The sequence below is a fragment of the Oncorhynchus mykiss genome, chromosome 31, assembly GCF_013265735.2.
Source record: "Oncorhynchus mykiss isolate Arlee chromosome 31, USDA_OmykA_1.1, whole genome shotgun sequence".
NCBI lineage: Eukaryota > Metazoa > Chordata > Actinopteri > Salmoniformes > Salmonidae > Oncorhynchus > Oncorhynchus mykiss.
The window spans coordinates 27,691,362-27,716,142 of NC_050571.1; the positions used below are offsets into that span (position 1 = coordinate 27,691,362).

General features: G+C 44.4%; 2 protein-coding genes and 1 pseudogene across 7 annotated transcripts in view; 2 read left to right on the top strand and 1 right to left on the bottom strand.

Annotated features, from left to right (window-relative positions):
• Positions 1–5,297, bottom strand: part of LOC110504434 — a 35,073-nt pseudogene extending 29,776 nt beyond the window's left edge.
• Positions 5,298–8,327: 3,030 nt separating this feature from the next.
• LOC110504902 (DAP3-binding cell death enhancer 1) lies at positions 8,328–19,885 on the top strand. 3 transcript variants are annotated; one of them, XM_036970184.1, is made up of 12 exons: positions 8,330–8,549; positions 9,537–9,654; positions 14,761–14,860; positions 14,953–15,100; positions 15,274–15,341; positions 15,387–15,549; positions 17,244–17,329; positions 17,425–17,643; positions 17,809–17,970; positions 18,168–18,260; positions 18,376–18,529; positions 18,679–19,885. In XM_036970184.1, the coding sequence occupies exons 1-12, from the start codon at positions 8,519–8,521 to the stop codon at positions 18,903–18,905; spliced, it is 1,569 nt and encodes a 522-aa protein (XP_036826079.1). In that variant the 5' UTR covers positions 8,330–8,518; the 3' UTR covers positions 18,906–19,885. The 3 variants fall into 3 exon arrangements, with proteins under 3 accessions (XP_021439448.2, XP_036826079.1, XP_021439447.2); XM_021583773.2 differs by having other exon boundaries at positions 8,328–8,549; positions 15,274–15,549; positions 17,262–17,329; XM_021583772.2 differs by having other exon boundaries at positions 15,274–15,549.
• A 505-nt stretch (positions 19,886–20,390) lies between these two features.
• LOC110504904 (amyloid-beta A4 precursor protein-binding family B member 2) overlaps positions 20,391–24,781 on the top strand; it is a 62,701-nt gene continuing 58,310 nt past the window's right edge. For all 4 annotated transcript variants that reach the window (XM_036969915.1, XM_036969917.1, XM_036969916.1 and 1 more), the window contains exon 1: positions 20,391–20,558. The gene's annotated coding sequence lies outside the window, so the exon portion shown is untranslated. The remainder of the gene's footprint in view (positions 20,559–24,781) is intronic.

Here is a 24,781-nt window from a genome sequence, read left to right on the forward strand (position 1 = left end):
TCAAGGACCATATCACCTCCACCCTACCTGACACTCTACACCCACTCCAATTTGCTTACCACCTCAACAGGTCCACAGATGATGCAATCGCAATCACACTGCACACTGCCCTAACCCATCTGGACAAGAGGAATACCTATGTGAGAATGCTGCTCATCGGCTACAGCTCAGTATTTAACAACATAGTACCCTCCAAACTCGTCATCAAGCTCGAGACCCTGGGTCTTGACCCCGCCCTGTGCAACTGGGTACTGGACTTCCTGACGGGCCGCCCCCAGGTGGTGAGGGTAGGTAACAACATCTCCACCCCGCTGATCCTCAACACTGGGGCCCCACAAGGGTGCGTTCTGAGCCCTCTCCTGTACTCCCTGTTCACCCACGACTGCATGGCCATGCACACCTCCAACTCAATCATCAAGTTTGCAGACGACACTACAGTGGTAGGCTTGATTACCAACAATGATGAGACGGCCTACAGGGAGGAGGTGAAGGCCCTCGGAGTGTGGTGTCAGGAAAAGAACCTCACACTCAACCTCATCAAAACAAAGGAGATGATCGTGGACTTCAGGAAACAGCAGAGGGAGCACCCCCCTATCCACATCAATGGGACAGTAGTGGAGAAGTTCCTCGGCGTACACATCACGGACAAATTGAATTGGTCCACCCACACAGACAGCGTGGTGAAGAAGGCGCAGCAGCGCCTCTTCAACCTCAGGAGGCTGAAGAAATTTGGCTTGTCACCAAAAGCACTCACAAACTTCTACAGATGCACAATCGAGAGCATCCTGTCGGGCTGTATCACCACCTGGTACGGCAACTGCTCCACCCATAACCGTAAGGCTCTTCAGAGGGTAGTGAGATATGCACAACGCATCACCGGGGGCAAACTACCTGCCCTCCAGGACACCTACACCACCCGATGTAACAGAAAGGCCATAAAGGTCATCAAGGACAACAACCACCCGAGCCACTGCCTGTTCACCCCGCTATCATCCAGAAGGCGAGGTCAGTACAGGTGCATCAAAACAGGGACCAAGAGACTGAAAAACAGCTTTTATCTCAAGGCCATCAGACTGTTAAACAGCCACCACTAACATTGAGTGGCTGTTGCCAACATACTGACTCAACTCCATTCACTTTAATAATGGAAAAATTGATGTAAAAAATGTATTACTAGCCACTATACTAGCCACTATACCTTCTACTGCATCTTTCCATCTTTATGTAATACATGTATCACTAGCCACTTTAAACAATGCCACTTTTATATGTTTACATACCCTACATTACTCATCTCATATGTATATACTGTACTCGATACCATCTACTGCATCTTGCCTATGCTGTTCTGTACCATCACTCATTCATATATCTTTATGTACATATTCTTCATCCCTTTACACTTGTGTGTATAACGTAGTTGTTGTGAAATTGTTAGGTTAGATTACTCGTTGGTTATTACTGCATTGTCAGAACTAGAAGCACAAGCATTTCACTACACTCGCGTTAACATCTGCTAACCATGTGTATGTGACAAATACAATTTGATTTGATTTGATTGAATATGTCCGTAAACACTCCAGACAGCTGGTTTGTGCATGCTCTGAGGCAGCCTTGTGAGGGTTAACACACTTAAATGTCTTAATCACGTCGGCCACGGAGAAGGGGAGCCTACAGTCCTTAGTAGCGGGACGCGTCGGTTGCACTGTGTTATCCTCAAAGCAGGCGAAGAAGGTGATTAGCTTGTCCGGAAGCAAGACGTCTACATGTATGTCCGTGACATGGCTGGTTTTCCGTTTGTAGTCCATGATTGTCTGTAGACCCTGCCACATACATCTCGTTTCTGAGCCGTTGAATTGCAACTCCACTTTCTCTCTGTATTGACATTTTGCCTGTTTGATTGCCTTATGGAGGGATTAACTACTGTTTGTATTCGGCCATATTCCCAGTCACCTTGCCGTGGTTAAATGCGGTGGTTCGTGTTTTCAGTTTTGTGCGAATGCTGCCATCTATCCACAGTTTCTGGTTTGATTAGGTTTTAATAGTCACAGTGGGTACAACATCTATATACTTCCTGATGAACTCAGTCACTATATCTGTGTATTCTTCAATAATATTCTCAGAGGCTATCTGGGAACATATCCCAGTCCGCGTGATCAAAACAATCTTGAAGCATGGATTCCGATTGGTCAGATCAGCGTTGAATAGACCTTAGCATGGGTACTTCTTGTTTGAGTTTCAGATTTGCCGAAGGGAAGGCAAGGGAGAACCTTCAAAGTTGAGCAGCAGTGGTCCAATGTTTTTCCAGAGTGAGTACTACATTCAATGTGTTGGTAGAACTTCAGTAGCGTTTCCTAAAATTTGCTTGGTTAAAATCCCCAGCTACAATAAATGCGGCCTCAGGATATATGGATACCAGTTTGCATAAAGTCCAGTGTAGTTCTTTGTGGGCCATTGTGGAATCGGCTTGAAGGGGAATGTACACAGCTGTGACTATAACGGAACTGGAATAAGTTCAAATGCTCTGGGGGTACGAACAAAGGATCCAATTTGGGAAAATCGTATTCCTGGTTGTAATGCTGGTGAGTTACCACTGCTCTGATATCCAAAAGTTATTTCTGGCTGTATGTAATGACACAAAAAATACTCTGGGCTAATAATGTAAGAAATAACATACACAAAAAAACAAAATATTAGAAAGTTGCTTTGGCGCTAGAAGCAGAGCTGCCATATTTTAAGTTTAACCATGCAAGTCAGTTTAAGAACCAATCCTTATTTACAATGACAGCCTAGTAACAGTGGGTTAACTGCCTTGTTCAAGGGAAGAACGGCAGATGTTTACCTTGTCAGCTTGGGGATTTGATCTAGCAACCTTTTGGTTACTGGCCCAACACTCGAATCACTAGGCTACCTGCTACCACCATATCTGTCAGCACCATCATAAGATGACGTATACTTTGAAACCGTAGGAGGACTGGAGGGAAAAAGAGAGGCAAATGAGGTCTAGGAGAGAGAGGGAGGAAGAGGGTGAGCTTGAGTCGGTTAAAACTCTGTAAGCAGAGTGAGTTGAAGACAGGAGGAGAAATGGAAGTGAATGAGGTCGAAGTATCAGAGGTGGTAGGTGCGGTGAAGTTCTTGGAGCCCGAGGTTTGCACCGAGGGTCAGGATAAAGATGAGACTGTGAAAGTAGGAGTTAAGTGTTTGGAGAAAGTGGACCCTTGCCTTTTGGCTGATTCATTTGTGGTTTCAGGCTATGTGAAAACAGAGTTGGGTTCTGTGGAATCTGCGAGGGTAACCAGAAAGGGTCCTGAGATAATTGTTTGAGTTTCTGCTGGTCAGAGGGAGCAGGCGCTTTGCAATAAACAAATGAGGACATGAGATGTGAACTGTTTTGCTCTCAAGAAAAGGGCACCATTGAAAGGAGTGATTACTGGGGTAAAGGTAAATGTGAAAGCTGACCAACTGAAGGGGAAGATTCCTAGTGTTTGTTATCGTTTGGTGCCATTCAGACAGGGTAACATGAGTGGTGAAACAGAAGACTCGTTGTCTGTTCTTTTGAATGTTGATGTTGAGTCTTGATGTTACGATGTATAAGTTGTCATGTACAAACTTTTGTGCCGAATACATTACGTTGCTACAGGTGTCAAGCTTATGGGCATGTGGCAGCAGTGTGTAGGAGGGAGGTTCCAAGGTGTGAGAAGTGTGCAGAAGGGCATGAGACAAAGTAATGTGTAGCATTGGGGAAAGTAGTGGTATGTGTTACAGTTTTTTTTTTTTACAATCGCTAGGACCCATTTCTCAATACTTAGGTCACTTTTTCAAAACTCTTCACACAGTGAGCATAACAGCAGTCTATGTGGGCTAAACTAGGGATAATTTTTTATTGCTTTGAAACAAAATGCATTCAATGACTACATCTTTAAATTTTCATGAACTCTTTTCTCACTCAGACACAACCACCACCAAAACTCTATGTTCCTACAGGCCAATTTGCACATGTTTACATACTCTTTTCAAAACTGTTAAAAGTAAGTTCAAAACCTAAAATAACACAAAATTGAATAAGACATAAATTTTCTACATTTCTACAGTAATACCGTATTGAAATATATTCCAAATCTAAAAAATGAAATACTATCAAAACAATTAGACCAACCACAGCTGATTCCCGTTGTAGCTGAACACCTACACAGGTGTTAGTCTTTCAATTACATTACCATCTATTCAAAAGGGGACATCTTAGGAATAATGCTGCACTGTAATGTAAACATGGACCCAGACAGAGATAGAGAAGTGGCTGACAGAGGAAGAAGAGTGGCTGGGAGAGGGAAAGGAGTACGTATGTGTGGTGGAAGAAGACTGAGAGGAAGATCAAGAGCTCTAGTCTCAGATGAGATTAGGGCCACTATAATTGATCATGTAATAAATCATGGTCTATCAATGAGAGAGGCTGGTCTGAGAGTGCAGCCAAATCTGCAACGCTCAACAGTGGCATCTATTCTGAGACATTTCTGGCAAAACAACAGGTAAGATGTGCATTCTGCAAGGGCATCTGACTGAACTGCACATTACAGAAGTAAATTGAGCAGCCTCCAAACCTACTTGTGTGTAATTGTTTTTGTATTTCTGCTTAGGACCCAACGGTTACCTCCTACAGGCGGGAGAGGTAGGATTTTCACTGCTGTGCAGGAAACGGCAATTGTTGATATGGTCTTCAGAAACAATGGCATAAAACTCACAGAGATTCGGGACGAGTGTTGGCAGACAATGTAAGCATAACAAATATTTCTAGAGTCCTGAAACAACATCAAGTCAGGATGAAGCAGTTGTACACTGTCCCCTTTGTGAGGGACTCTGAACAAGTCAAGCAACTCAGAAACCATTAAGTCCAGGTAAGACTATAAAATACAGAACTGGTTATGAACAAAACCAAACAGGGCAGAGGCACACCATGGCATGTTTTTAGGTATAATGTAAACCACCATAATAGCCTAACTTTTATGTTGCCTTGTGGATTTATTTTAGAGAGTCGTGGAGATTGAAGCCAGGCAAATACCACACATATTCATCATTGCTGTTATACAAACCGCAAATTGGGCCGTACAACTCCGAGCGTCTCATTTCATTCCTGGGTGAACTCTATGGAAGGGTTGTGCCAGGTGAGGACGGGGTTGCAGAATGGGCCAACGTTTGTAGTTGTATGGGACAATGTGGCATTTCACCAGTCCTGTGCAGTCACAGAGTGGTGGCAGCCCATCCCAGGATGATGTCACTTTTCCTCCTTCCTTACTCTCCATTCCTCAACACCATAGAGGAATTATTTTCCTCATGGAGGTGGAAGGTTTATGACCACCATCCACATGATCAAATGTCCCTTTTGGACGCAATGAATGCTGGATGCCTGGACATATCTGCAGAAGATTCTTTCCTAGGTGTATTGCCCAAGATGACATAAGATGTGACGTGGATGAGAACCTGTGGCCAAATGCATAAGACAGGGATGACTAGTATTGCTACTGTCTCTGTAAATGGTGTATATACAAATGATTGTATTTTGGAATCACTCAATGACATAAAACATATTGAAGCATATTGCATCATGTCTGATACATTCCTGTAACATATACTGCAGTGAATTCTAAACAGTAGAGGTGTCATTCTTGTTTTGTAAAGAAAGCATTGTGTAATGCTACCTGTTAGTGTTGTTGAGGTCATTGTTTTATGAGAGTGACAATGTGTGCTTGTTGGGTGACAACCTTTGCTAGTGTTATGGAAGAACGAGTTGATTTGTGACATGAATGACGTGTTTTGGTAGTTTTAGGGCATTTTGAACGTGAAATGAACTGCTGTGCCATGCTGAAAGTTAGTTAGGAGAACTGTGTGAAGAGTTTTGAAAAGTGACCTAAGTATTGAGAAATGGGTCCTAGCGATTGTAAAAAAATATATATATATAAAAACTAATTGTAGTGGGGCCCATGGGGCTGGGGATCAGACATGTCCAGTGTGAGAAGCAGGTTGAGGTTTTCAGGGTTAGAGTAGTGTAGAAGTTGTCATATGCTGAGGCAGTGAAGAAAGTAGAGGAAGATGTGTCAAAGGGGAGAGATCCCGAGAGGAGTGGTGTGAGTAGTAGATCTGTACCAGTACAGAGGGATAAACCAACAATTGATATACAGTACGAGTCAAAAGTTTGGACACACATACTCATTCAAGGGTTTTTCCCTTATTTCTACAATTGTCTACATTGTAGAATAATAGTGAAGACAAACTAGGAAATAACACATATGGAATGAAGTAGAAACCAAAAAAGTGTTAAACAAATCAAAATATATTTTAGATTCTCCAAAGTAGCCAACATTTGCACACTCATAGCATTCTCTCAACCAGCTTCACCTGGAATGCTTTTCTAACAGTCTTCAAAGAGTTCCCACATATGCTGAGCACTTGTTGGCTGCTTTTCCTTCACTCTGCGGTCTAATTCATCCCAAACCATCTCAATTGGGTTGAGGTCGGGTGATTGTGGAGGCCAGGTCATCTGATGCAGCACTCCATCACTCTCCTTCTTGGTCAAATAGCCCTTACACAGCCTGGATGTGTGTTGGGTCATTGTCCTGTTGAAAACAAAATTATAGTCCCACTAAGCGCAAACAAGATGGGATGGCACATCACTGTAGAATACTGTGGCAGCCATGCTGGTTAATTGTGCCTTGAATTCAAAATAAATCAAAGACAGTGTCAACAACAAAGCACCCACACACCATCATACCTCATCCTCCATTCTTCACTGTGGAAACCACACATGCGGAGATCATCCGTTCACCTACTCTGCGTCTCACAAAGACACGGCGGTTGGAACCAAAAATAAATTTGGACACATCAGACCAAAGGACAGATTTCCACTGGTCTAATGTCCATTTCTCGTGTTTCTTGGTCTCTTCTTCTTATTGGTGTCCTTTAGTAGTGGTTTCTTTGCAGCAATTCAACTACGAAGGCCTGATTCAAGCCTCCACTGTACAGTAGATGTTGAGATGTGTCTGTTACTTGAACTCTGTGAAGCATTTATTTGGGCTGCAATTTCTGAGGCTGGTAACTCTAATGAACTTATCGTCTGCAGCAGAGGTAACTCTGGGTCTTCCTTTCCTGTGACGATTCTCGTGAGAGCCAGTTTTATCATAGCGCTTGATGGTTTTTGCGACTGCACTCGAAGAAACGTTCAAAGTTCTTGAAATTTTCTGCATTGACTGACCTTCATGTCTTAAAGTAATGATGGACTGTCGTTTCTCTTGCTTATTTATACTATTCTTGCCATAATATGGACATGGTCTTTTACCAAATAGGGCTATCTTCTGTATACCACCCCTAACTTGTCACAACACAACTGATTGGCTCAAATGCATTAAGAAGGATAAGAAATTCCACCAATTAACTTTTAACAAGGCACACCTGTTAATTGAAATGCATTACAGGTGACTGACTACCTCATGAATCTGGTTGAGAGAATGTCAAGTGTGCAAAGCTGTCATCAAGGGAAAGGGTGGCTACTTCGAAGAATCTCAAAAATAAAATATATTGATTATATATTTGTTTAACACTTTTTTTGGTTACTACATGATTTAATGTGTTATTTCATAGTTGTAATGTCTTCTCTATTATTCTACAATGTAGAAAATACTAAAACACCTTTGAATAAGTAGGTGTGTCCAAACTTTTGTAAGATTTGATTTTTAGCATTCATAGCATTGGCTTTTCGACTGTACTGCAGGGGTGGAACGTAAGTCGCCATAAATTGAGGTTGTGGTGGCAGCTGCAGAGAGGTATTTGGGTGTGCGAGACCTGACGTCAGAAGAATTAGAGGGTGTGATAAGTGGTGGTGTCACATCCTTTCAGGCTGTTGGCCTGAAGTAGGACTAAACCGATTTAAATAGTGGAGTATGGTGTTATTTTTTTGTGGTGGGGTGTAGTTAAGATGGTAGGGTATTTTTATGTTGTATTTTTATGCAAATGGAGTTATACTCCAGTCTAGTAGGTGGCAGTAATGCAACATGTTTTGGATACCAACCGCGGTTACACCTTATCGAAGAAGAACTCGGTCGACGGCAATGTGAAACCGCAAAGGACCTTCCCCCAACACGTTTTGATGTATTTATGTTTTATTAACATCAAATCAATACAAAAAGTACATGGGGAACACGGTTATATATAAATAATATACAACTGACATTTGGGCTAGGGGGTACAATATCACATTTGACAAGGACCGATGGATATACACACGTTCAAAAGTCTACCTTCCCGCAACACGTCACGTTGTGCTATTTCCGGGTGACGTTCCTTGCCGGGGCTTGCCTTCTTCCAAAATAACTCGTGACTGTTCCATGCTTTATTTTTGTATCTAGACTGCTACTGTACTCGTCCTGTGCTTATGGGGCGAGAATACTCCCGCAGTGAATTTTTAAATACACTAATTTAGGGCAAATATGTAGAAATATTAATCTTGAAATTAGCTTCAGGACAACGAAACATGTGGAGAGTACAAGGGTTTGTTGGAAGAGGTGAGCGAAATATAATTGACAATGTTCTGTTCAGTACTAACATTAGCTAGCTAACCTTGATTATATGCACTCACGTCGAAGCTTGCTAAATGGGTCTATAAAAGTGTCATAATAATGTGTTAGATTTACAATTGTCCAGCTCGTTAATATTTTATTTTGTCAAGACTACTATTATGCCACCAGCTAGAATCATTGACAGACTTGATAGCAAGTTCTCTCATGTTCTAGAATGTTTTACAACGGGGGCAGGTCATTCACAGTTTATGCCTTAACTAGGCCATACTAGTTTCTGTTCCACATAACTATAGTTTGTTTTCATGGGTGTTTTGATTAGCCACAGCCTCCAGTCTGTTTTGGTTTCAGACAATTCGAGGTGTCTGCATAACATTGACTAGCTAAAAAAAAAAAACATTGGCTAACTAGCTACCCACTGCTGTAACCTGTTTGGTGACACCTCCTTATGTTACAGTGGTTTATTTGAACATCATTATGACGAGAAAGACCTGATTTGCACAGACTAAACAAGTACTTCGAGCTCCTTTTATTATAATACATATCACATATAAAGGACAATGCTTGTTCTCTGTGTTTGTAACGTGCAGAAATGTAGACAGTATTAGCAATTGGGAAATTCCATGGTAACAGAATGATGTTGAGACTCATATTGTTCGCTTTGAAATGTATGCCAAACAAAAACCAATGATTGTAAAACTTTTGCATCTGCACTCTTCAAGTAAATGTGTTTTAGTACAATTTTCAGTGGAAATTTTTGTTAAACATGGTCCTTGTTAAGAGTTATCGGTTGTTTTAACTTTGCAATCATTGGTTTTTGTTTGACATTTTAAAGTGAAAAATCTGAGTCTCTGCAATATTCTGTCACTGTGGAATTGCCCAATATCTTCCAGGCTATACCTGGCTGCTTTGCTGAATGAAGTCAACTTATTCTATACACAATCACAAACCCATCTCTTACCCCTCTGCCATCAGTTTTGAGCCGGTGCCATGGCACAGCCCCCCTGCGCCTGTCTCCGAATCACCATGTGGAAGATGAGGTCATCAACAACTCCACCCTGCTCTCCACCGGCTGTCACTCTCCCAACAACAGGTACCTCACCCCTTCATTCATTTTTTGTATTCCTTATAACTGGAACCTCCATCAGGAGCTAGCCAGCTAGCTAGCTACTAGTCTTTGTTAGCCACTGCTAGCGGTCTTCACATTTAGCTCGGACACCAGCCAGCCTTAGCTCGGACAATACCAGCCAGTCTGCACAGCGCAATATCAACCCAGAGCATATCGGACTGCTTCTCTACCACATCACCGGATTCCTGCCGCCCTGGATCATTACACCGGATCATCGCAGCTAGCTAGCTGCAAATGAGTGGCTCAGTTTAGCTAACGCCTCTGTCCTGAAGCAGGCACCAGTTAGCTCTGAGCTAGCATCGAGCTAGGCCCATATACCAGCTAATTCTAAGGCTACAATACCTCTTTTGCCAATTGGCCTGGACCCTTTATTGTCGACACGGAGCCCCGCCGATCCATCATGACTGGTCTGCCGACGTAATCACCCGATGTGTTCTCAACAGGCTATTCCGTTACGATGTTGCCGAAGAACCATCTGCTAGCCCCAGCCCGCTAGCTTTCTGAACGCCGTGTCTCCCGCTTGCCTAGTGTAGTAGTGAGTACCAAATGGCTCCCTGACTCACCTATTGCTCATTGGACCCTATGATCACTCGGCTACACAGCTGATGCCCCCTGGACTGTTTCATTAACACGGTACCTCATTTTTTTTATCTGTCGGCCCCAGCCTTGACCTCGCGTCCTGTATGTACCTAACTGACCTGCTCTGCCCATTCATCGCCATTTACCCATTGTTGTCTTAGCTCTCCCGATCAACACCTGTGACTGCTTTATGCCTCTCTCTGTCAATATACATTGTCTACTGCTGTCTCGGCTAGTTCTTATGGTTTTACTTCACTGTAGAGCCCTCAGTCCCGATCACCTTGCCTTAGATAGCTATTTTGTCCCACACATGCGGAGACCTCACCTGGCTTAACTGGTGTCTCCAGAGATGGATCCTCTCTCATCGTCACTCAATGCCTAGGTTTACCTCCACTGTACTCACATCCTACCATACCCTTATCTGTACATTATGCCCTGAATCTATTCTACCACGGCCAGAAATCGACTCCTTTTATTCTCTGTTCCCAACGCACTAGACGACCAGTTCTTATAGCCTTTAGCCGTACCCTTATCCTACTCTTCCTCTGGTGTAGAGGTTAACCCAGGCCCTGTAGACCCCAGTACCACACCTATTCCCCAGGCGCTATCATTTGTTGACTTCTATAACCGTAAAAGCCTTGGTTTCATGCATGTTAACATCAGAAGGCTCCTCCCTAAGTTTGTTTTATTCCATGCTTTAGCACACTCCACCAACACTGATGTCCTAGCCATGTCTGAATCCTGGCTTAGGAAGGCCACCAAAAAGCCTGAAATTTCCATCCCCAGCTACAACATTTTCCACCAAGATAGAACTGTGAAAGGGGGTGGAGTTAGTCTGCGGAGTTATGTCATGCTATCCAGGTCTGTGCCCAAACAGTTCGAGCTTCTACTTTTAAAAAGCCACCTTTCCAGAAATAAGTCTCTCACTGTTGCCGCTTGTTATAGACCGCCTTCAGCCTCCAGCTGTTCCCTGGACCCCATATGTGAATTGATTGCCCCCCGTCTATCTTCAGAGGTTGTACTGTTAGGTGACCTAAACTGGGATATGCTTAACACCTCGGCCGTCGTACAATCTAAAATAGATGCCACTAGATGCCCTCAATCTCACATAAATGATCAAGGAACCTACCAGGTACAACCCTAAATCCGTAAACATAGATATCATCCTGACCAACCTGCCCTCTAAATACACCTCTGTTGTCTTCAACCAGGATCTCAGCGATCACTGCCTCATTGCCTGCGTCCGTAATGGGTCCGCGGTCAAACGACCGGCCCTCATCACTGTCAAGCGCTCCCTAAAACACTTCAGGCGTGCAGGCCTTTCTAATCAACCTGGCCTGGGTATTCTGGAAGGATATTGACCCCCTCCCGATGCCTGGTTATTCTTTAAAAGTGCTTTCCTCACCATCATAAATAAGCGTGCCCCAATTAAGAAGAACACTAAGAACAGATATAGCCCTTGGTTCACTCCAGACTTGACTGCCCTTGACCAGCACAAAAACATCCTGTGGCGTACTGCATTAGCATCGAATAGCCCCCACGATAAGCAACTTTTCAGGGAAGTTGGGAACCATAATACACAGTCAGTTAGGAAAACAAAGGCTAGCTTTTTCAAACAGACATTTTCATCCTGTAGCACAAATTCCTAAAAGTTTTGGAACACTGTAAAGTCCATGGAGAATAAGAGCACCTCCCAGCTGTCCACTGCACTGAGGTTCGGAAACACTGTCACCACCGATAAATCTACGATAATCGAGAATTTCAAGAAGCATTTTTCTACGGCTGGCTATGCTTTCCACCTGGCTACCCCCTACCCCAGCAAACAGCTCTGCACCCTCCTCAGCAACTTGCCCAAGCCCCCCTGCTTATCCTTCACCCAAATCCAGATAGCTGATGTTCTGAAAGAGATGCAAAATCTGGAACCCTACAAATCAGCTGGGCTAGACAATCTGGACCCTCTCTTTCTAAAATTATCCGCCGCAATTGTTGTAACCCCTATTACTAGCCGGTTCAACCTCTTTCGTATCGTCTGAGATCCCTAAAGATTGGAAAGCTGCCGCGGTCATCCCCCTCTACAAAGGGCAAGACACTCTAGACCCAAAGTGTTACAGACCTATATTTATCCTGCCCTTTCTAAAGTCTTCGAAAGCCAAGTTAACAAACTTCGAATCCCACCTTATCTTCTCCGCTATGCAATCTGGTTTCCGAGCTGGTCATGGGTGCACCTCAGCCACGCTCAAGGTTCTAAACACTATCATAACCCCCATCGATAAAAGACTGTACTGTGCAGCCGTCTTCATTGACCTGGTCAAGGCTTTCGACTCAATCAACGCATTCTTATCGGCAGACACAACAGCCTTGGTTTCTCAAATGTCTGACTTGCCTGGTTCACCAATTACTTCTTGGATAGAGTTCGGCGTGTCAAATCGGAGGGCCTGTTGTCCGGACCTCTGGCAGTCTATGGGGGTGTGACAGGGTTCAATTCTCGGGCCGACTCTTTTCTTTGTATATATCAATCCTGTCGCTCTTGCTGCTGGTGATTCTCTGATCCACCTCTACGCAGACGACACCGTTCTGTATACTTCTGGCCCTTTGGACACTGTGTTAACAAACCCCCAGATGAGCTTCAGTGCCATACAACACACATTCCGTGGCTTCCAACTGCTCTTAAATGCTAGTAAAACTAAATGCACGCTCTTCAACCGATCGCTGCCCACACCCACCCACCCGACTACTATTCTGGACGTTTCTGACTTAGAATATGTGGACAGCTACAAATACCTAGGTGTCTGGTTAGACTGTAAATTCTCCTTCCAGACTCACATTAAGCATCTCCAATCCAAAATCAAATCTATAATCGGCTTCCGGTTTTGCAACAAAGCCTTCTTCACTTATGCTGCTAAACATACCCTTGTAAAACTGACTATCCTACCCATCCTTGACTTCAGTGATGTCATTTACAATACAGACTACATTTAATTTGCTGAGTAGAGTGTTGGAGGCTATCACAGTGCCATCTGTTTTGTCACCAAAGCCCCATATACTACCCACCACTGCGACCTGTATGCTCTCGTTAGCTGGCCCTCGCTTCACATTCGTCGCCAAACCCACTGGCTCCAGGTCATCTATAAGTCTTTGTTAGGTAAAGCCCCGCCTTATCTCAGCTCACTGGTCACCATAGCAACACCCACCCGTAGCACGCGCTCCAACAGGTATATTTCACTGGTCATCCCCAAAGCCAACTCCTACTTTGGTTGCCTTTCCTTCCAGTTCTCTGCTGCCAATGACTGGAACTAATTGCAAAAATCACTGAAGCTGGAGTCTTATCTCCCTCACTAACTTTAAGCATCAGCTGTCAGAGCAGCTTACCAATCACTGCACCCGTACACAGCCCATCTGTAAATAGCCCACCCAATTACCTCATCCCCATATTGTTATTTTTTTGCTCTTTTGCACCCCAGTATCTCTACTTGCACATAATCATCTGCACATCTATCACTCCAGTGTTAATGCTAAATTGTAATTATTTTGCCACTACGGCCTATTTATTGCCTCCCTAAAGTTACTACATTTGCACACACTGTATATAGATTTTTCTATTGTGTTATTGACTAAGTCTGTTTATTCCATGTGTAACTCTGTGTTGTTGTTTATGTTGCACTGCTTTGCTTTATCTTGGCCAGGTCGCAGATGTAAATGTAAACTTGTTCTCAACTGGCCTATCTGGTTAAATAAAGGTGGGGGGAAAAAATCTCCTTCCCTTCACACCTCCATAGTGTCCCCCCTCCTGTGACGCGCTCTGCGGCCCTCTGCCAGCCTTGCAGCTGGTTGCATCATCCTGTGGCCCTGGCCTGTTTCCACTGTGCATATATTTGTATTTATTATGGATCCCCATTAGTTCCTGCCAAGGCAGCAGCTACTCTTCTAGGGGTCCAGCAAAATTAAGGCCGTTATACAATTTTAAAAACATTACAATACATTCATAACAGATTTCACAACACACTGAGTGCCCTCAGGCCCCTACTCCACTACCACATATCTACAACACACTGTGTGCCCTCAGGCCCATACTCCACTACCACATATCTACAACACCAAATCCATGTGTACGTGTGTGTGTGTATGCATGTGTCTGTACATATACTTGTTACTTCACAGTCCCTGCTGTTCCATAAGCTGTTTTTTTAAATCTGATTCTACTTCCTGGTGTGCTGTAGGGGGAACGGAGATTACCACCCTCTCTCATTGAGGCGCCTGCCGTGATGGTTTAATACAGCAACTAGGGGATGAGGAATCTGACATCTAACTAATAGATGCACACACACTACATATTAATGTTTTAAAATGTATGTCCATTGTGAAGTCTTGTCTGTAATGTCTTTTTTTCCGTTTTGTCCGACCCCGGTATGGCAAGCTGTCGCTAATGGGGATCCTAATGAGTCAAATCAAGTTTATATACAACTTATTCATATCACATTGTTTCTCTCTTAGCTCTCAGAAAGGGGACGATGGAGACAAGAGGAGGAAGAGGACCTCTCAGTTCTGCTACGCTGGGCTCCCCCGCTACACTGCCTTGGATGCAGTTGGCTGGGTATTGGCTACTTTTTACGCATTAAGATGCAAATATAAAGCACATGGCACACTTGGGGTGGAAAAACAATGACCTGTGATCTCTCTGTTAAGGGGGCAGCTGCGGTGCTGTTGATGCAGATCTGTAGGAGGATCCACTCTCAGTTCTCTGGGAGTGACCCCAACCAGAACCCCAACACAGGATGCCTGGCCATCCAGGGAACCCTGCAGAAGTCTGGCTACCGTGTCCTACTGGAGCGAAGTGAGTCCCGCCACACACAATATAATCCCAAGCAATTCATCCTGTGAAGGATATTGAGCCGTGAAATTCAGACGAGGGAACTCTGAAGCTCATTTCTCTGCTCAATTTCAAAGCTTTCTGGTAGTACATGAATGCAGAATGAGTCTGATCTCCTTCCCACTGTGTTTGTCCAGTATCTCGCCGTGACGTGTTGCCCAGAGGGAGGAGTGTGCATTGTCTGCCCCAGAGACAGAGCCAGCAGGTCCCGGGCCAGCAGGTCCCGGGCCAGCAGGTCCCGGGCCAGCAGGTCCCGGGCCAGCAGGTCCCGGGCCAGCCCCAGAGCCAGGAGCACAGCAGTCCCAAGAGCAGCTACAGCATCCCTGACCAGTTTCATGAAGACCATCTGACTGCTCACAGTCACCTCTCTGACCACAAGAGGGCAACTCTGAGTCACGACGACTCTGGAACGGGTCAGTCTCACATTCTACCTTTACATGTTAAGTGTTTGGTCAGGGTAACAATATTTATCTTATAATCTTACATCATCCTTTTCACAAATACATGCCTACCAGACTACATGATAAAGCAACATAGTAGAGGGCTGCATTTGTAACGGATGTGAAACGGCTAGCTTAGTTAGCGTGGGCGCTAAATAGCGTTTCAATCAGTGACGTCACTTGCTCTGAGACCTTGAAGTAGTAGTTCCCCTTGCTCTGCAAGGGCCGCGGCTTTTGTGGAGCGATGGGTAACGACGCTTCGTAGGAGTCAGTTGTTGATGTGTGCAGAAGGTCCCCGGTTCGCGCCCGGGTATGGGCGAGGGGACGGTTTAAATTTATACTGTTACACATTCAAGCTGACAAGGTACAAATCTGTCGTTCTGCCCCTGAACAGGCAGTTAACCCACTGTTCCTAGGCCGTCATTGAAAATAAGAATTTGTTCTTAACTGACTTGCCTGGTTAAATAAAAGGTTTTTAAAAAATCCTGTGGAATGACCGAGGAACCTGCAGGTCCCGACAGAGATCATTACGGCGCGGTCTGCATTTCTCATGCTGCGTGCGGGGACGATCAGACAGACAACTTTGGGATGAATTTATATCTGGAGTCCCGCAGATCATTTGAAAACGGTCATGTTTTTGCTTTGTATGCGTTAGCCTGCCTATAGTATTACAAGCACCCCTGTCACATTATTCACTGCTTCAAGTTCAGTAGCTGGGTGCGCCAGGTCACATGTGCCTATAGTATGTGGCGTCAATGACCTAGAGTAGGCTGCCTATATATGGGCAGAGAATCATGTGGCGCTCATCTTTCGGAGGACAAACTCCAATATGATTAGGCTATAGTTCACGACAGGGTCTGGAAATAAATAAGTATTGACAATGGAAAAAAAAGTGGAGGGCGCTCAACCATCGTGAGGGGAGATGCAATCGAGACGTGATCATCGTTGAAATGGAAAATGTGCTACACGTGCATACCATGGAGAGAGTTGCACCTTTTCCCCTTATCAATAAATATTAATTAGCCGTTTGTCTTTGCCTGCAGATCGTTCCCCTCCTGGAAGGTTGGTTATATCCTATATGCAAAAGGTAGCTCAAGTGTCCCCTCATCATTCAGGCTGCTTCAAGTTCATTAGCTGTAGCTGAGAGCAGGGGCTCATGTGGTCTCACTTAAACTAGTAGGCTATATTCTATGTAGAGGGCAGCTATCTTTCCGAGGAAATGAACTTCTTAAATATGAGTAGGCTGTAGTTTACTGCATTGCCTAGAAATGCATTTTGATCACCCATATTTGTCTGTCTGAAAATTGTCCCAGTCCTCTAAAACGCGTAGCTCAAAGCTGTCTCTGCAACTCTGCTCTCTTCAAAATACGTCTGGCATATTGCCTGATAGTCTAATAATGGGCCACACAAGAATCTGCTCATTTAACCTATTAGGTTATTTTTGCGCATTTCATATTGCCGATAGGCAGCGAAATTGCTGGGACCATGGCTGGCAAGCGAGTTGCATCACATACTTCTAAAGTAACATTGCGGTACTGCGGTTAGGTTCGGGACCAGTTCTTGCGGTAGCAGGTGAAAGTCGGACAGAAAGCCAGCGAGAGCGGGCGCGGTATAAAAAGCTGCCACTGCAGAGGGGATGATTATTTTTATATCTTTCCATGTTACAGAGGAGTCATCCTTTTCAGAGTCCTCCCAGCCTGAAGACAACCACAGAACCAGAGACAGGGAACAGCCTGGGCAGCAGAATGACCATGTGAGTTTTTAGGCTGATTCATTCCTCTGATGGTGAAGCTGCCGGTCTCCTGTTGATGACCTTTGACCCTGACCTTTGCCCTCTGTGTTCCTCAGGACGCCCTGGCGGGGGCGACCCAGAACCTCCAACAGGTGGCCGACTCCAGTGTTCCTGTAGTCCTCAACATCATCGGTCTGAAGAGTGCTCAGACTGGGGACTATGAGGCAGCCTTCTCCTGTTTCCTGGCCTCTGCAAGACAGGGTTACAGCAAGGCCCAGTTCAACACTGGAGTCTGCTACGAGAAAGGCAGGGGTGTATGCAAAGACCAGGAGAAGGTAAGAAACACGCACTCAATCTCACATGCAGTCAAACTCACACGGGCACACAGTCACGTGCACATCCAAGCGCGTGCACACACACACACACACACACAGTGAAACTTACACAATCAATTACACAATTCCTGTCTTGTGACTCCCCTCTTCATGTTCCCTGTACAGGCTCTTGATTTCTACAGCCAGGCAGCGACAGGGGGTCACAGTCAGGCTCAGTACCGCTGTGCCAAACTCCTCCTCAACAGCAGAGGGCAGCAGAGCACACAACAGGACCTGGATACAGCCATCAGCCTTCTGCAACAGGCTGCCTCAGCTGGGCTGAGAGAGGTGAGGAGTGAGGGAGTGTGTTGTATGTGTAGCGAGTGTGAGACGTTGCCTAAAAAATAACATTGGTATTTTTCTAACAGTCTTTTTCTGCGAACTTTCTTCCATTCCTCTCTCTCTCTTCCTCTCCATTCTTTCTCTCCATTCTCTCTCCCTCTCTCTCTCTTCCTCTCCATTCTCTCTCTCTCTCTCTCTCTCAGGCTCAAGTGTACCTGGGGTCTCTGTTCTCGCAGGAGCCAGTCAGAGACGGCCTTAAGTCAGTCCACTACCTGAAGATGGCAGCGGAGAGCGGAGTGAGTGACTTCCACTGCACTTAAACTATACAACTGTAATTATAGCCCATGGTCTCAATCATAACCTGGTCTCAGTTCAGTGTGATGTGATGTGTGTTTCTTTGTCTGTGTGTAGGACAGAGATGCCCTGCTGTTCCTGGGTCAGTGTTATGAGAGTGGGTTCGGGGTATCCCAGTGCTTCAGAACAGCAGTTGGTTTCTATCAGAGGGCAGCCCAGGCAGGAAACAGCCAGGCCAAGACCTTACTGGCGTCGCCCTTTGGACTGGAGGGTAAGGACACAGTCCAAGACACGCGCACAATTCAGATCTATACTTAAGCCTATTTGCACTGATTCATGTTATTTACACAAATCTGAATTAAATACAGAAATGGCCTTAGTCCTATATTAAAACCATCTTCTTCTCTCTCCCTCTATAAGATGCCGTCCTGCGCCCTATCCGTTCTTCCCCATGTTTCTCCGTTGCTGACCGTCTGCGTGGAACTCTCTCCACCCTCACCTCCCCTGTCCCTCCCTCCAGTCACCCCACCCTCCCCCACTCCTGGAGCACAGGGAGTATGGGCCCCCCACCCATCCTGTCCTCCCTCTGCCCTCTCACCCCCAGCTCTGAGGGGAACGCCGTGAGGTGGACTATAGGAGCGGGATAGTTGGCACCACAATCATGAATAATATAATATATGCCTTTCAGCAGACATCTCTATCCAAAGCCACTTAGTCATATGTGCAAACATTTTACATACAGATGGTCCTGGGAATCGAACCCACTATCCTTGCGTTGTAAGCACCATACTCAACCACATTGGTCCTCTGTAGTTCAGTTGGTAATCTATACCATAAGGTTGAAGAGGGATATCATGGTCAGATGTTTAACCTTACTGACACAACCCAGTATTTAATGTCCCTCTCAGCACTTCTATCTAGATTTGTATATATGTGTGTATTTGACCACAGGTCAATTTGTTGAGGAATGTGTATAAGTATGGGGGATGCGATACATCTGAAAGGTAGGCATGTCAAAGGTGTTGTATGGCTTTACCTGTTAGCCTACTTAAAGATGCAGTCTGGGATCTTAAGCACTTAAACATTTGTATCATATTGTATGAATTGAAGAAGAAAAATGTTTGCAGGTCAACATCATATGGATGACATTACACAGTTTTCAGGGACCCTGATTTTGGCCTGTGAGCGCTACTTTAAAAACTACTGGCTGAAATTCTACAAAAGCTCTGGAGCGTGACTAATAACTTTAGTATTGTTCCTACAAAATGTTCTCGTGGCACAATCTTGGCCAGTTTTTGTACAACAAGCTGCCCTATGGGTAGAAAGATGGTATTGTGATAAAATGTGTGCCTTACTAAGTCATTGTCAGTACAGGATCCCTTGTATTTACTTGACCCTTTCTGTGACTATTCATCTTAACTTCATTAGTTTGCTATTTCAGTTATGTCTTTGCATGTGTAAACTGTTCTTGTCTACCCATGGTATCCAGTGAGGCTGAAGAATGGGGAAAACAGAAATACGTTTTTTGGTAGTGGTGGATAATGTAGGTCATGTATATTTTCTATGCATTAGAAGCACTACTGTTGTGGAACGCACAATAACAAAATAAAGCTATTTTCTACCACTGGGCCTGTGTCACTGATATTATCAGAAAATGTATTAAAGTATTTGTGAAATTGTACATTGTGTCATAAACTATTAATTGACATTGTCTTTGTCATGGCACCAAGGGAAAAGGAGCTACAGGTCTATTGGACTATACTGTCATCTGTGTCTAGTTAGACAATCGCCTGTGGCACTGCAACAGTTGAAGGTCCTGTAGCTTTTTATGCCGGATTATGAATGTTTTATTGGAATCTGTTCACTCTTGAGGTGCTGGCTCTGGCTGAAATTATATGACAAATCACTTCGATCAATCACTTTTTACATGGGTGCCAAAATGGTACTCTATGCAAAAGAGTTGATCAATTGTCAGTGTTTCATTACATCAGTTGAATAACACTATAAAAACCAAAATAGAAGATTTATGATGGTGCTCTGGCTCTGCGTCTCTTCCGAACAGCTCTGCGCACACAGCGTCCTGAATCCAGCGCTCTGATTGGGTCCTGGGCGCTTGGGAGGCAGTAGCGCAGAGAGATTAGCTTTAGGTACCAGCACGGGAGGAGACCAGAGAGTGATGTGATCTGATACGGGTGGCTACGGGAGGACTCGAGCTTAAAAAGCCGGAGTCACTTCTCTGTCCTATATCAGTGTCGTCGTTGATGTGTCGTCGTGGCATAGAAGCACGATTGTCAAACGCGGTGAGTGAATGAACGAAATGAAGTGTGTGTGCGGTGCGCGTTCGCCTTCCAGAGCGGTGACGTGATGGGGAGAATATTGGGTGGGAGAGAGACGTCAGAAGATTAACTGCGTCTGATATGTATAGCCTACTGCCTTCTAGCTTGTTTCCAGAATTCGCAACAGATTGCTGTTCACTTTGCAACATAGGACATTTCTGCTTGATTTATTGAACTAGGTGAGGCTGCAGAACGGATCATAAGGTTATTAAAGGTCTAGGCTAATGTAACGAGAAGAGGATACAAACACTCCACCCATCTAGTGTCATCTTTTATACGTTGAAATGTTCTAGCATTTTAATTGAAGCTTTATGTTGGCGGCATATGTCTGAAATATGTAGTATCATGTATTAATCAACTCCAGTCATTAGCCTACCACACCGTTTGAAAAATAGTTAGGCCTACCTTCGAGGCCTACACAAATTCAAGTAAAGTGTTTTCTATTTGAATATTCCTTAACAGGAGTATCCCCAAGCCCGTTTCAGTAATATAGTCTCCAATACAGATCTATTAGAGAGTATTTGAGGTGACTGTTTTAAATATTCATATCGATGCTATAGCAGCATCTGTTCACCAGTGTGTGTGAAAGGCATATAACAACCCATCTCTCGTTCCTATTGCTATTGAGATGTGTGAACTCACCTTCAATGTTCCCTCAAAGCTGTGCGCGGCCGCGTACCTCCTCCAGAACTGCAGCGCAGAGACGCAAGATATTGAACTTCACTGAGTTCGACCCATTAGTTTGCACTATATAGACTCAACGTTTTTTTTCTGTGATCGATTCAACATTATATCAGCCCATTTTCAATGCAACAAAACCAGACAACGCTAACTTTGCCAGATTGAGTCTGTGCTTTTGTTGTAGGCAAAGCCAGAGCACAACGAAGTATAATTCTATTGGCGCTGGTAGCCCGCAAGCGGCCTTTCCCGCGAGTGAATGCGATTTTCAGATCAGATCTCAGAGCCGCGTGTGTGCACATTTGTTGATATTCTTTGCTAGTTATTTGCCCAGTTATAGATAAGTATAGGTCACAAACGTGTAGGCTACATTTTAAGATATCTTTAAAAAGTCAGTCAGATAAAAAGCTAATGTCATAATTAAAGGGGCGGTGTTGTATTTGGAGACAGGCTTGAATATGCAAATAAGCCAATAGAGAGAGGGGTAGTTCTAATTCTCTGTATGGCAATAATAATTACTTTTATTTTTTAAAGTGGTTTCTTGCATTATACAACACAATACAATGCAATGTACAGTCACCTATTTGGCCCATGGTGTTACAGACCAAGTAAAGAAAACATGAATTAATGTCAAGCCCTTCATTTAAAAACAAAAATCTATATTCAATGTGTGCGAATGTAGTAAGATTAGGGAGGTAAGGCAATAAATAGGCCATAGTGGCGAAATAATTACAATTGAGCATTAACACTGGAGTGATAGATGTGCAGATGATGATGTGCAAGTAGAGATACTGGAGTGCAAAAGTGAAAGAAAAATAACAATATGGGGATGAGGTAGCTGGGTGGGCTATTTACAGATGGGCTGTGTACGGGTGCAGTGATCGGTAAGCTGCTCTGACAGCTGATGCTTGTAGTTTGTGAGGAAGATATGTCTCCAGCTTCAGGGATTTTTGCAATTCGTTCCAGTCATTGGCAGCAGAGAACTGTTCATCAGGTAAAAACTTTTTTAAAAGTCTCATGCAATGCAGGTCTGCATTGAACACCACATATATGTAACTATAGGCTATATCATAGAAATCAAAAGCTATTTCCATGTGAAAATGTTATGGGATTTGCTCCATTGGTTTTGTTGGTAGGCCTACATTATGCTAAATAGCCACAATAGCATATTGGCCACTGTCTAAAACTGTACGGGTACAGCCTCAGTGTTTACTGTAAACGTGCGGCAGAAGTTGCACAAAATTCTCACAACGTTCAAGTTTCCGCTCGCAAGACCTAAAATTTGCTCAGTGCCACAAACAATTAGAGGGAACATTTCTCGCCTTTGGAACTAACTTCAAACCTGCTTTTGTTGTGAGTGCTGCTCTGACACCTGTCCCACCTACGGTATGTAGAAGGCTGTATCTCATGCCGGACCGTATGTTATCTACAGGAGTCTATGATTATTCTCTGACACCTGTCCCACCTACGGTATGTAGAAGGCTGTATCTCATGCCTGACCGTATGTTATCTACAGGAGTCTAAGATTATTCCCTGACACCTGTCCCACCTACGGTATGTAGAAGGCTGTATCTCATGCCTGACCGTATGTTATCTACAGGAGTCTATGATTATTCCCTGACACCTGTCCCACCTACGGTATGTAGAAGGCTGTATCTCATGCCGGACCGTATGTTATCTACAGGAGTCTATGATTATTCTCTGACACCTGTCCCACCTACGGTATGTAGAAGGCTGTATCTCATGCCGGACCGTATGTTATCTACAGGAGTCTATGATTATTCTCTGACACCTGTCCCACTTACGGTATGTAGAAGGCTGTATCTCATGCCTGACTGTATGTTATCTACAGGAGTCTAAGATTATTCCCTGACACCTGTCCCACCTACGGTATGTAGAAGGCTGTATCTCATGCCTGACTGTATGTTATCTACAGGAGTCTAAGATTATTCCCTGACACCTGTCCCACCTACGGTATGTAGAAGGCTGTATCTCATGCCGGACCGTATGTTATCTACAGGAGTCTATGATTATTCCCTGACACCTGTCCCACCTACGGTATGTAGAAGGCTGTATCTCATGCCGGACCGTATGTTATCTACAGGAGTCTATGATTATTCCCTGACACCTGTCCCACCTACGGTATGTAGAAGGCTGTATCTCATGCCTGACCGTATGTTATCTACAGGAGTCTAAGATTATTCCCTGACACCTGTCCCACCTACAGTATGTAGAAGGCTGTATCTCATGCCTGACCGTATGTTATCTACAGGAGTCTATGATTATTCCCTGACACCTGTCCCACCTACGGTATGTAGAAGGCTGTATCTCATGCCTGACCGTATGTTATCTACAGGAGTCTATGATTATTCTCTGACACCTGTCCCACCTACGGTATGTAGAAGGCTGTATCTCATGCCTGACTGTATGTTATCTACAGGAGTCTATGATTATTCCCTGACACCTGTCCCACCTACGGTATGTAGAAGGCTGTATCTCATGCCTGACCGTATGTTATCTACAGGAGTCTAAGATTATTCCCTGACACCTGTCCCACCTACGGTATGTAGAAGGCTGTATCTCATGCCTGACCGTATGTTATCTACAGGAGTCTATGATTATTCCCTGACACCTGTCCCACCTACGGTATGTAGAAGGCTGTATCTCATGCCTGACCGTATGTTATCTACAGGAGTCTATGATTATTCCCTGACACCTGTCCCACCTACGGTATGTAGAAGGCTGTATCTCATGCCTGACCGTATGTTATCTACAGGAGTCTATGATTATTCCCTGACACCTGTCCCACCTACGGTATGTAGAAGGCTGTATCTCATGCCGGACCGTATGTTATCTACAGGAGTCTATGATTATTCTTTCAACGTCAACTCCTTATTCCTGCAGTAACTCTGAGGGCTGGTTTCTGGAACACAGATTAACCCCAATCCCGGACTAAAAAGCATGCTCAGTTGAGAATCTCCATTGAAATAGCTTTTTAGTTCGGGACTAAGTCGAAGATGAATCTGTGGCCAGGGAACAGTCTTCTAGACGTTTCTCTGCTGTAAATGACGACACTGCTCGGTGACGTCCTGTAATATGGGTCATGGTACCATGTTTGGTAAAGTCTCATGAATGACCTAAAGTGATGTGAACATAATGATACGTGTGTCGTAAGACAACAGCTGAGCGTGATGAGCATGATGAGCATGATGAGCATGATGAGCATGATGGTGTGAACTCAATGTCCCTGCTGAAAACTGCTGTGTCATTGTCCCATCTCACTCGGTCTCTTATATCTATCTCTCCTGTATTTGTCTCATGCCCTTTTGCTAACTGAGGCTTGCAGAGTCAGAGGAAAAACACACTATCTCAGTCTGGATCTAACAGCGCTCTCTCCAGCCCTGAGATTTCTGCAAAGAAAGCAGGCATTTATCAACTGGATCATCAACTGCATCAAATGCATCCTCCGTTTTGGTGTTTTCCCAGGCCAGGGAAACTACTATGTGAGA

Coding starts and splice junctions, on each gene's coding strand:
- LOC110504902 (XM_021583772.2), top strand. CDS start 8,519: ATGTGGAGAGTACAAGGGTTTGTTGGAAGAG. Junction 14,861..14,952: donor CCTTGGATGCAGTTGGCTGG/GTATTGGCTACT, acceptor CTCTCTGTTAAG/GGGGCAGCTGCGGTGCTGTT. Junction 18,261..18,375: donor AGATGGCAGCGGAGAGCGGA/GTGAGTGACTTC, acceptor GTCTGTGTGTAG/GACAGAGATGCCCTGCTGTT.